Source organism: Nannobrachium achirus (assembly GCF_963921795.1).
Source record: "Nannobrachium achirus genome assembly, chromosome: 10".
Taxonomy (NCBI): Eukaryota; Metazoa; Chordata; class Actinopteri; order Myctophiformes; family Myctophidae; genus Nannobrachium; species Nannobrachium achirus.
This window is the reverse complement of record NC_137819.1, coordinates 5218190-5230999: the sequence shown is the minus strand read 5'-3', so window position 1 is coordinate 5230999 and position 12810 is coordinate 5218190. Positions and strand designations below refer to the sequence as shown.

At 43.3% G+C, this 12810-nt stretch overlaps 1 protein-coding gene across 1 annotated transcript in view; it reads right to left on the bottom strand.

Annotated features, from left to right (window-relative positions):
* arpp21 (cAMP-regulated phosphoprotein, 21) overlaps positions 1–10278 on the bottom strand; it is a gene marked incomplete at both ends in the record, with an annotated part of 42991 nt that extends 32713 nt beyond the window's left edge. The window contains 5 exons of the mRNA XM_080734678.1: positions 3205–3343; positions 7445–7553; positions 7812–7868; positions 9378–9534; positions 10235–10278. Of these exons, the coding sequence (XP_080590804.1) occupies positions 3205–3343; positions 7445–7553; positions 7812–7868; positions 9378–9534; positions 10235–10278 (506 nt within the window). The remainder of the gene's footprint in view (positions 1–3204; positions 3344–7444; positions 7554–7811; positions 7869–9377; positions 9535–10234) is intronic.
* Between the last annotated feature and the right edge of the window lie 2532 nt (positions 10279–12810).

The window sequence follows — 12810 nt, the reverse complement described above, 5'->3', positions numbered from 1 at the left end:
CTACACAGAAAGGGCAATTCTTTCAACATGAGACGCTGCATTCAAGTTCAGGAGAGTTTGGACAAGGCAGTTCTCTTGTACGCTGCCTTCAGGTATGGCATGGAAAGAGGGGCATTTGCATTTCTTTCACCATAGTAAAAACGGTCCCATCCTCTTTTACAGTACACTTTAAGACATAATAAGACAGAATAAAGCCATAATAAGAAATAATGTGTTGGTAATTAGAGCTAATATATTTTATTAGACAGAAACAAAGACAGAATAGTAGAAAGAGCGAATACATTCTCTGGCACCGTCACCTGCCGCGGAACTGCAGCGGCAGACACTGCCGCACGACCGCTAGTTCGACCAGCAGTCGCACTGCATCGCCGGCGATAGGACCAGCAGTCCCGCCAGTAGGACCGGCGGCCGCCGCACGGACCGGCAGGTCCCGTAGCGGTAAACTGCCCGTCCGTGCGGTGGTGGCTGAGACAGAATAGCAGAAAGCGAATACATTATCTGGCACCGGCATCGCTGGTAACTGCCGCGGCAGCCACCACCAGTTCCGCGGCAGGTGACGGTGCCAGAGAATGTATTCGCTCTTTCTACTATTCTGTCTTTGTTTCTGTCTAATAAAATATATTAGCTCTAATTACCAACACATTATTTCTTATTATGGCTTTATTCTGTCTTATTATGTCTTAAAGTGTACTGTAAAAGAGGATGGGACCGTAAAAACTGCATTCATGGTCTGGAGAGCACACTTTTTACAGACAGTTAAAAGGGCAGGGGCTCAAGCCCCCTTTTGATGTCTATGTGTGCACGTGCCTGAGAGAGAGAGAGAGGAAAAGTGGGCCAGAGTGGGAAAAGGCTGGGAGTGTGGGAGACATAGATTGATGGTACTTTTTTTTTTTTTTTTACTCCAAGTGCAACTTTTGCACCCGGTAACACGCACGTACGCTCACACACACACACACACACACACTCACACACACACACACACACACACACACACACACACACATGCAAATCTTTGAACATGTGTATTTTCTAAGCAAACGTTTGTAACTCAAATTCTGCTTCTGGGGGGGGGGGGGGGGGGGGGTCCCTGGAACTAAATATTTTGAGATGGGGGTCCGTGGGCCAAATACATTTTGGGGTCCTTGACGTGAAAAAGTTCGAGCACCACTGACATAGAAACATAGGTTATTTCAAAAAACCTTAGAAGGATTTGAAATATTCAAAGACTTGCACACGTTTTCACGATTTTTCAAAAACAGCAGATCTACAAGCTCGCAGCGCGGCACTCGGTGCCGCGCTGTGAGCTTGTATATCTGCTATTTTTCAATAGTTAAAGCACAAAATGTGAATCCTTGTACCCAGGGCCCGGAATTTAGTGCGACACCCCTGCACACGCACGCACAAACACGCCGCGCGGACACACACAAACAAAGCTGGCCTAGTTTGTGGAGCTACCTCTCACAAAGTTAAGTATGGAAGGGACAGTGATGATGCATACAGTCTGGGAAATGTTCCACATGCAAATTAGACCACATTTAGCTTTTTTTCTTTTTTTTATAACAGTTGGTTATATATGTATGTATGTAAGCGTGCCAGTTCCATCTGGAGCATTAACGTCGACACTCGACAGCATAGCATGCTATATATACACGCACTGCATAGGAGTGATTTTCAAACTTGTTATTCTCAAGGACCCTCACTTTCCTATATGCATTAGGCTACACAGACCCTTACGGGTCCGTTTGGTTCCATTTGTAATGCACACTGCAGTGTACAGTGCATTCAGGTGGAAAAAGGTAAGCCATTTATCATGAGAGGGAGTGGGTTGTTGGCTGATTTACCACTGTTTCAGGGTTCAAACCCTCGAATGGTAAATTGCTTTTCTATCACTTCTACCATATAAATGAAAGAAAACACAGTTGTAACTTGCAAGGTTACTTAGTTACAATCATTAATTGTTCTGCAACACAACAGTGGGCGGGGTCCATGAGCCAACTCAAGGTTGTTGACTGATTTACCACTGTTTTAAGCCAATCAGAATCCAGTATCTGAACATGTGACCACAAAAAGTGGTAGAAAGGGTGAATTTGTTTTGTTAACAGCACAGTTGAGTGGCTTACATTTGGATAGCACACTGCCATTCATATTGCACAGTAAAAAAAAAGGGGGTGGCAGTGGCTCAGGGGTAGAGAAACCGTCATTAGAACATGAAGGGTTCCTGAAGGGTTCCCAGTTCGATCCCGGGCTCCCCCAGAGTTCCTGTCGAAGAGTCCTTGAGCAAGACTCTGAACCCCTAGTTGCTCCCGGTGAGCAGTTTGTTGCCTTGCATGGTTTCCTCTGCCATCGGTGTATGAATGTGAATGTAATGCACAATCTCTGTAAAGCGCCTTCGATAAAGGCGAATTATAAATGCACCATTTACCATTTACTGTAGTTAAATAAAAAGATTTGATAATGTGAAATGCATTTTATTATGGTTCAAATATACCGTATGACAGGAGATACTGTATGGCTTAATCCTAACCACAACCTTAATCCTAACTATAACCTAATCTAAAATACTTATAATAATACATATAATATAGCCCCTGGCACGGGAGGGCGGGCAGTACTTGCGACGTAATAAAAATGCTCCCGATTCGTTCACCGCTCATAGATTTTTAGTATTCGAATTATTCGACCTCAAAGTATTCGAATAGTCGAATATTCGACAGGACTGGCCAAACTGTCAAGTCAGCAAGAGGCGAACATTGTGAAAATAGCCGAGGCGTTGTGAGCATGTAGATCGGCTATTTTCACAATATTTATCTGCGGAACTGAGTCACATTAAATGTAATACCTACACTTCCAAGTGCTTTGTCAGGGTGGGGGTCCCCAGTTCAAATATGTTTATTTGGGGTTTGAGAACCCCTGGTATAGAGCATTAACAAATTCATCCACCAGGGGCATTGACAACTCATTCTTATGACTTCCTATCTAGCCAAGCTTTATAAACTATATATTTTTAAAGAGAAAACTATAAAAAAAATTAAAAAAATGAATATTCGACTTCGGTGAACAACGTCGAATAGTGACTTTGATATTCGAATATTCGAGTATTCGAATATTTGGTGAATGCCCTAACACACACACACACACACACACACACACACACACACACACACACACACACACACACACACACACACACACACACACACTCACCTGTTGCTGTTGATGTAGTCGACCATGTTGTGCTCCAGGTTGAGCAGCATCATGCGGTCTCGGGGGTTGCTGTTGAGCGTGTCCACTATGAACTGGTGTAGGTCGATGCCTGTGGAGTCTGTGTACTCCACACTGGGCTCTGCAATGCATGGTGGGAAAACCATCATGACACACGTCAATATGCCAGCGAGTGTGAGGGTACAGTCATACTGTATAACAGGGGTTCCCACATTTTTGGCTCAGGGCACCCCTATACAGGGGCGTCAATTGGGTATGGCAGGGGTATGCAGCTGCCATACCCTGGGTCCAGGGGGGGAAATAAAAGTTACCTTTAAATATAAATCCATGAATGTCTCTTTGTCTATCTGCGCTGGTTATTATGTTGTTAAATTACAGTAAAATAACTACAAATGCAAAATTTTACATAATGGTCACTTTAACAAAGTATTATATTATATTCTCCACACCTTTTTTTTAGACATTGTGAAAATAGCAGATCTACATGCTCACAACGCCTCGCAGCGCGAGGCGTTGTGAGCATGTAGATCTGCTATTTTTACAATAGAGCCGTGTTTTCCAAAATGTAATGCCTCTTTTCCATGAGGACTCCCATCTTTGCCATACCCTAGCTTTTGCTGAACTGACGCCACTGCCCCTATACATTTTTTTTTTCACCCGAGGCACCCCTACATTATAATTTTCACTCCCAGCACCTTATATTTATAGCATATCGTCGTTGTCGGGTGGAAACCTTGTATGTCCAAAACCGTTTGTTTTGTATTTATCATCTATAAAATCTACTAAACTAGTGAAAACAGCAGATCTACAAGCACACAACGCCTCGCATCGCGAAAAGACGTACCGGTACACAAAAGACGTACACATTTGAAACTTGGAGATACGAAGTTTCGGCCCGACGGTGGCGATATTTTAGTGATTATGTTGCGAGGAAAACGTTGAGATAATAGCCATGTTGGTTAGAACTGACTGAAGCTAACGTTGTACTTTTTTAAATGTTTAAAATGATACTAAATATGTTTCAAGTAAATTCCAAATATTATCAAATGATCTCGCGGCATCCCTGGAATGCCGTCGTGGCACCCCAGGGTGCCCCGTCACCCACTTTGAAAACCCCTGCTGTATACCCCAGAGAGTGTCCCAACCATTGGGTTCACTTTCAGAGTTACAAATGGATTTGGGAGTTTAATCAATCAATCAATCAATCAATCAATCAATCAATCAATCAATCAATCAATCAACCTAAGCATCCATCCATCCATCCATCCATCCATCCATCCATCCATCCATCCATCCATCCATCCAACCATTCATCCATCCATCCATCCATCCATCCATTCATTCATTCATTCATTCATCCATCCATCCATCCATCCATCCATCCATCCATCCATCCATCCATCCATTCATTCATTCATTCATTCATTCATCCATCCATCCATCCATCCATCCATCCATCCATTCATTCATTCATTCATCCATCCATCCATCCATCCATCCATCCATCCATCCATCCATCCATCCATCCATTCATTCATTCATTCATCCATCCATCCATCCCAGGGGTGTCAATTGGGTATGGCAGGGGTATGCAGCTGCCATACCCTGGGTCCAGGGGGGGAAATAAAAGTTACTTTTAAATATAAATCCATGAATGTCTCTTTGTCTATCTGCGCTAGTTATTATGTTGTTAAATTACAGTAAAATTACTACAAATGCAAAATTTTACAAAATGGTCACTTCAACAAGGTATTATAATTATATTCTCCACATTTTTATTCATCTTGACAAGATGGTATATTTCCAGGTTCCGCAGGTCAGCTGCATTATTGTTAATCGTGGCACGTTTACTAACATGCCAAGTTTAGCTGCATTTGAACAACTGTTCCAAGCTGCCATATCCAGCCCAAGAAACCGTAGAAACAGAAAAAAAAAGAAAAAAAGAAAATGTATTTCTCAAAATAAATGAATCATGCCTGTTGATAAAATATGGCAACATGACTGGTGTCTTGAACACTCGCGTTCAAGACACCAGTCATGTTGCCATACCTTAGCTTTTTCTGAACTGACGCCACTGGATTTGGGAGTTTAATCAATCCATCCATCTATCCATCCATCCATCTATCGATTGATCGTAAGATTCTGTATACACTTATTATCGTTCTCAGAGAGTGCAAATGGAACCTAACCATTGGGTTACAATTAATCAGTCAATCAATCTATTGTATGATTGTGTATATGGTACGCTACATTTATTATTATCGTTCTCTCTTGAAAGAGAGGGACAGCTCAGTTTGCCGTATTTTCCAGGGTGTAGTTGTCAGGATTTACAATGAAACAAACACGGAACTGAAAGTTCCTATGATTGGCCGCTAGTTGCGCTGTTCTGGTACCAGAAGCAACATTTAGGATTCCATTAATTTCCCCATTCTATTTGATTTTCCTACCTTAATAAACATTGTAATAAATACTTTATAGTGACTGTCGCTAGTTTAAAGCCTTGTTTCAATCACCATGATATGCGTTTTGTGAAAACATGCTCCAATTTATGTTATATTTGATGTTAGAGCAGGGTATGCTGCTTGTGATCATAAGGTTGTGATGATTCTTCTTTGTGTGCTTTATTTTTGGCAAGCTCAACACCACACTCTCCCAAGTACCCCTGCGGTTGCATGTGACCGTTGGCAGCCAATAGCATTCGAGATGGTACCTTATTCTACCAATGAATGTTGATTTCAAGGGACAAAAAAAGCGTAATTTTCGCAGCATAGAAACCAATGGCTTAACACGGTCCATATTTTTGAGCGGTGGTCACACCGTCTCCATAGCGTGGCCGTGTGTGTAGGTATGTTTGTATGTGGGTGGGTGGGTCTGTATGTAGCCTGAAGCCTGTGGTGTAGTACCTTTTATGACCACACATGTTACAGTTTTTTTCAATTGCTAAAACACGTTTTTCAAAACTGTATGTTTTTTTTCAAAACTGCACACGCAAAACTCCAAACATTACACACAAATTGCTAAACCCTGGCATCCCTTTGCAAAACAACTCTTTGCCATCAAATCTCTTAACATGTTCACAAAATGGAACTCGTGTTTTCATTTGGTAAACACAGCCATATTTTCACATGACACACACATACCATTCATTGAATAAGCACAACTAAGCTTTTGGCTGAACACTACCAAGCATGTACAGAACACTGAAGAGCAAAATTGAAAACACAATTGTCAAAATGGAACACACCATAAGAATGACCATGGCTCTGGAGAATAAGATATTTCTCCTTTTGTAAAATGACTCAGTATAGGCCTACCTTTTTCATAGTCAAACATAAAACAGCACACAAATATGCATCCAAAACAAGTTTTGATTTACAGTAGATTTAGGCATCAGATTTAGGTCAGTCAGAGATGCATGGGCACAAAAACCAAATATATATATATATATATATATATATATATTGAAAGAAATTGGTCAGTACTTGGTCTAATACTGACCAGGATACTGTCACCAAGATACTACCCTGGTGACAGTATCCTGGTATTTGTACCTTTGTATTTCAAATATCTTTTTGTATTTTGTGCCCATCTCTGCCTCCGGTTCCTGTCTCAATGTTCAGTTGTGCAACAACTGAACATTGTGTGTGGTTTTTGACAACAAGGTGATGTGAAATTGACATCAGAGTGTAAAGAAGGAAAGTCAGAGTCTAATATGATAAGGTAATCTAAAGTAGTAACAAATTGAGTCAAGCGATTGGGGACAGAAGTAAAGGTTGTGAAAATTTGGCCTAATTTTTGCTTTATGTGTTTTAGCAATCGAAAAAAACTGTAAGGGAGGGGCGCTGTTTTCAGGCCAGGCCAGGCCAGGCACACACACACACGCACACGCACACACACACACACACAGGGGGGAAGGGGGAGGGGTTGGTGGGTAAACCACCGCTCAGTTCACACAGGTGTGATTTTTTTTACAGTCTATGGTATTTTCCACTGCATATTGTACTCTTATATACTGCAGGTACATTATACTACATTTACACACACACAAGCACTCGCACACATGTGCACGTGCACGCACGCACGCACACACACGAGCACGTGCAGACACACACACACACACACACACACACACACACACACACACACACACACACACACACACACACACACACACACACACACACACACACACACACACACACACACACACGCACACACACACCTTTGGATAGCTGTTTCTTTGGCTCTTTGCTCCTCTCCTCATCCTTACAGGAGGGCCCGTCCTCCTCGTCGTCACGGCAACCCAACATAACATGCTCTTCTACAGAGGCCTGGTGGGGGAGAGGAGAGGGTAATGATGATGATGGTGCTGTGTGTGTGTGTGTGTGTGTGTGTGCGTGTGCGTGTGCGTGTGTGTGTGTGTGTGTGTGCGTGCGTGCGTGCGTGCGCGTGCGTGCGTGGGTGGGTGTGTGTGTGTGTGTGTGTGTGTCTGTGTGTGTGTGTGTGTCTGTGTGTGTGTGTGCGCGTGTGTGAGAGAGAGGAGAGAGAGAGAGAGAGAGAGAGAGAGAGAGAGAGACCTGGAGTGTTACCTGGCTGTCTTGCATGTCCTCGCATATGGCTTTACTCCGTACCAACTTCCCTTTGGGCTGAAAAGAGAAACACACACACACGCACACACACGCACACACACACACACACACACACACACACACACACACACACACACACACACACACACACACACACACACACACAGAAATGCAGTGTCATCTCAAAGCCGGTGTAACAATAAGCACACATAATGTGAGATTCATGGTGTATTTTAGCTCTGGTCCATAGCGTTAATGGAGTTCTCTCTAAGGCTATGTTCCTCTACCTCCCAAATCCTTGGCAAATCCGGAAAGACCCGTCGTCTGGTCCGAAAATAACAAAAAACTGTTTCGCCCCTCACCAAACCAAAGGTATCAGTGGACAGTTGAAAGCTTACTCTACTTAGTGGACGCGGTCTGAGCCCCCCACCACACGATTAAAATACATTTCTAGGGTGAAATGAAAAATATTCCACCGGATGGAGACACTCTTCCTGGTGTGGAAGCGCTGTTTCGTAAAAACAGTCTTCAGACTGTTTTTACAAAACCGCGCTTCCAACGTCGCAGAGTTGAATAACACCTAATGCTCGTTAATGCGGTGCATTTCGGTCCTCTGACCTGCGCGGCAGTAGTGAGTTGGCACCTTGATGGCGACGACAAATAGTAAAAAACAAGAAGAAATGGAGTCTCCATCCGGTAGAATATTTTTCATTTCGCCCTAGAAATGTATTTCAAGCGTGTGGTGGGGGGCTCAGACAGACCGTGTCCACTAGTAAGCTTTCAACTGTCCACTGATACCTTTGGTTTGGATGAGGGGCGTAACAGTTTTTGTTATTTTGGGACCAGACGACGAGTCTTTCCGGATTTGCCAAGGATTTGGGAGGTAGAGGAACATAGCGTTAGGGAGAACTCCACTAACGCTATATGGACCAGAGCTAGGTGTTTTTAAGCATACCTTCATTTTCCTCTTTGGTTGAACCGGGTTGCAGTGCTTCTGTGCAATAAAGAGGAAACATTTATTAGATTTGCATTTATAGTTACGTTTTAGGGGTTAGCGTTAGAATTGTGCAGTATATTCTGAGTTGAGGCATTACATTTGGTATAACACGGTTCTATTGTGAAAATAGCAGATCTACATGCTCACAACGCCTCGTGTTGTGCCTCTAATATTTGACAATTTGGCCAATGTTTAATTTGTCATTTTAGTCCTTACATTTTCACTTTAGAAATGTGAAGATACCCTCAATACACTTAAACGTTATGTTGGTTTGTTTACTGTTGGGCGAGAAAACAATGATGCACATTAAGCTATTCATCTGGGGACCCCCCAGGGGGTCCCGACCCACAGGCTGAGAACCAATGCCCTAAGGTGCCAAAAGGGTCCTAGTGCATCAGTCCAAACATTCATTGTGTGTGTGTGTGTGTGTGTGTGTGTGTGTGTGTGTGTGTGTGTGTGTGTGTGTGTGTGTGTGTGCGTGCGTATGTTTGCATGCATCACAGTGTAATGATTTACACTAGCAGCTTGAGTGCAGCCCAGCGCTTTGCGGACCAAAGTGTGGCTCTCACCTGCTCCTCCGCTTTCCTGTTGTCATGGTGACCCTCCTCCCCCTCCCCCTCCACCAGCTCCTCCTTATGGGTGGAGGTGGGAGGCGAGCATGGCGTCGGGGGGGTGGGGGGCTTCGGGAGGGCGTCCATGCTTCCTACGATCACGTCAGTCATACTCCTACGGAGAAGAAAAACACCGAACAAAAAAGCACACGCTGTATAAGACAAGGCGAGTTTAACACACGGGTGACTAACCGGTCATTTAGGCCGATTTTGAGATCGCAAAGTGCAATGACTCTCCCCGTGAAGGTCTCCGAAATTTCCCCTTCCATGACTTTTCCTAAATACTCAAGACATATGTTCTCGTTTTTTTTTTTCCCCCCCTTCTGAAACGTTTCCTAGAAACGATTATTGTGACAAAAGAAATCGTGATTTACGATATTATCGCGATAATCAAAGTCCATTATCCTGGGGCCGAACATTTGCCAAAAAATAGCAGATCTACAAGCTCACACTGCATTGCGGTGAGCATGTAGAACGACTATTTTATGGCAAAGACATTTGATAGAGAGTGAAAAAAAGACTGTATCAAGTACGTATATTATAAGTACGTTTTACCAATTACAGAGGGTTTAAGTGGTACCGGATATGCAACTCGGCAAATAAAAGGTGAATTGATCCCAGTGCATGACGGAGGACGATATCACGATAAATTAAATCTCCACGATGCGATTATCGTGAGTGTTTTTTATCACGATAAACGATAATATCGCGTATCGTCCCATCCCTAGTGTGTGTGTGTGTGTGTGTGTGTGTGTGTGTGTGTGTGTGTGTGTGCGTGTGTGTGTGTCGTACCTAGGTATCTCAAAGTCGTTTACTGTCGGAGAGCGTCACAGGTGAGCGATGAGGTCATATATCCCATGTTCCCCCTGGGCAGCTCGAAAGGCAATTATCCTCTCCTCCAGTCCAACTGGTGCTCTCTCTCTCTCTCTCTCTCTCTCTCTCTCTCTCTCTCTCTCTCTCTCTCTCTCTCTCTCTCTCTCTCTCTCTCTGCAGCCCTGGAGCAGTTCAATGGAAGCAGAAAGAAGTGGCACGGTGAACAGGGCAGTCACAATTATTACATAACTAGAAATTCGCGGCCGCTGCGCGGCCGCTCCATTCCTAGGACTTCGCGCCCTCCGGGCGCTCAGGCAGGACTGCTCTATATTTGATCAACATAAGGGTTTAGGTTTTAAGTCAGATTAAAATGTTTTCAAAAATCCATTTTTAGATTAACACACACAAACAATTACAGCATGTGGATGGCGGCCATTTTGGCAGGCATCTTGAAGAAGGTGTGCAGAAAGCTGATTACATGAATTAATTTTTTATAATTTTTTATCAGCATCACAGGCTGCCCAGAGAGCAGTGAACACATTGCTGTCTCATATATTAGTGAACAGTGCCCCCCAGTGGCGACAGGGGGTGAATCAGGCTTCAACCATGTCCGTTTTGTGGAGGCTTCATGTCCGTTTTGTGGAGGCTTCATGTCCGTTGTGTGGAGTGTGGGCGTGGCTCTTAAAGGAATGTATATATAAGATAATCATCTAATCGCAATTATTTGACATAATCGCAATTATTTCTTGATAGTCGTCATAATCGTTTACGTGTTGAAAAATGTTTATATATGTCCAAACATTTAAAAAATAGTGGAAATAGCGACGCGTTGTGAGCTTGTAGATCAGCTATTTCCACTATCGATGTTCTATTTAAAGCGTAAAGTTGTCAAATATGTCCTTCATTGCTTCGTATATTTAGGTTATGTGTCATATCTACCATGTGCAACTTCAAAGCCTACAAGCCAAACAAGAAATGGAATTGTCAACTACAAAAACACAATTAAATCGTTAATCGCAATTATTTGAGAGACAATTAGTCGTCATAGTGGGAGATCCATGGGAGAGACCCCCCAAAAGATCTTCTTTAAGTAGCATGTGAGGGGTCTATCTAGGGTTTTTTTCATGATTCTGAATCCATTGCAAGCATTTGTTTTGCACGAAAAACCTTGGGCTAAAAATGGACCCTACAAAACTGTGAAAAGTGATGACTCATCACTAAACCATACTAAACCATAGTTTTGTGGGATCCATTTCTAGCCCAAGGAATGTTTTGTGTGCAAAACAAATGCGTGCAATGGATTCAGAATCGTGAAAAACCCCTAGTTAGACCCCTCACATGCTACTTAAAGAAGATTTTTTGGGGGGGACTTTTTTCCCTGTATAGTAAGTGAATTAGAGCCACCAGATCCCATGGGAAAAGTGCTTGGATCCGTAAATTTTTGAATTCAGCGCACAAAAATACCCCTAGGTGCACATTTTCACGCTTTCTGCCGGAAGTGAACACCTTTTTCACATATTTCTCCCACTATCATGTAAAATGTCATAATCGTGACAGCTAGGGTTGGGTATCGTCTGCGATACTTTTAATGGTATCGATTCACTGACGTCGATACTATCGAGTATCGGTCCACGTAAAAACGAACGATACCTTGTTTCGATACTTTTGAATACACCCCTTGCCGGTCGCATCTGTTTAATGACTGCTTTAGTAGGCTACACTCGTTACTGTGAAAATAGCCGAGAATAGCCTATAATGTTTATTATTATGATAATGATCCAACGTTTATAAAATAGCCCATAGAAAAAGGCAAATATTAATTATAATAATAATAATAAATAAAAAGTATCGAAAATGGAATCGAAAAAGGTATCGTATCGATTAAAAGGTGAACGATACCCATCCCTAGTGACAGCCCTACCGTGAACAGAGAAAACCAAACACAGGAAACGTAACTAACGCAGAGCTCTCGAGTGCCGTCGCCCAACACAAGCCACAGATGGAAAGCATGATGCGCACGTCACTCACACACACACACGCACGCACACACACACACGCACGCACACACACAGTCACATGTAGCTAGTCATCAAAAACCCGTAGCTGCCGCAGGTGCCAGTAGACAGTTTGTTTCCCATACCTTTCAGATCACGACCCAAAAGAGATGTTACCCTGGCCTAAATAGTACTTCCGGGGCCAGCGGGCCATTTATAATGCCTATCCCTGCAGTGACATAAAGACAAGCCAGGCCAGTGTGTGCGTGTCTTCATTCATCTGCATTAAGCAGACTGCTGTCTGGGCATGTCTCCCCCCCTTGTCACCCCTTGTGTCCCCTGTCTCCCCTGTCCCCTAGCATGGCTGCTATTTACAGCTTAGACAGACGATGTAACTCGCAGTAATTGTGCCGGTGCATATTGCATGGCCTGTCTGGAACATACATTACATAGGCGGTATAGCTGTACATATATAAATACAGTGTGCCTGTCTGTGCTTAGATGTGGTGTTGGTGCAGGCCCGTGCACACATAGACATCAAAGGGGGCTTGAGCCCCTGCCCTTTTATCCTCCCGTAAAAAGTG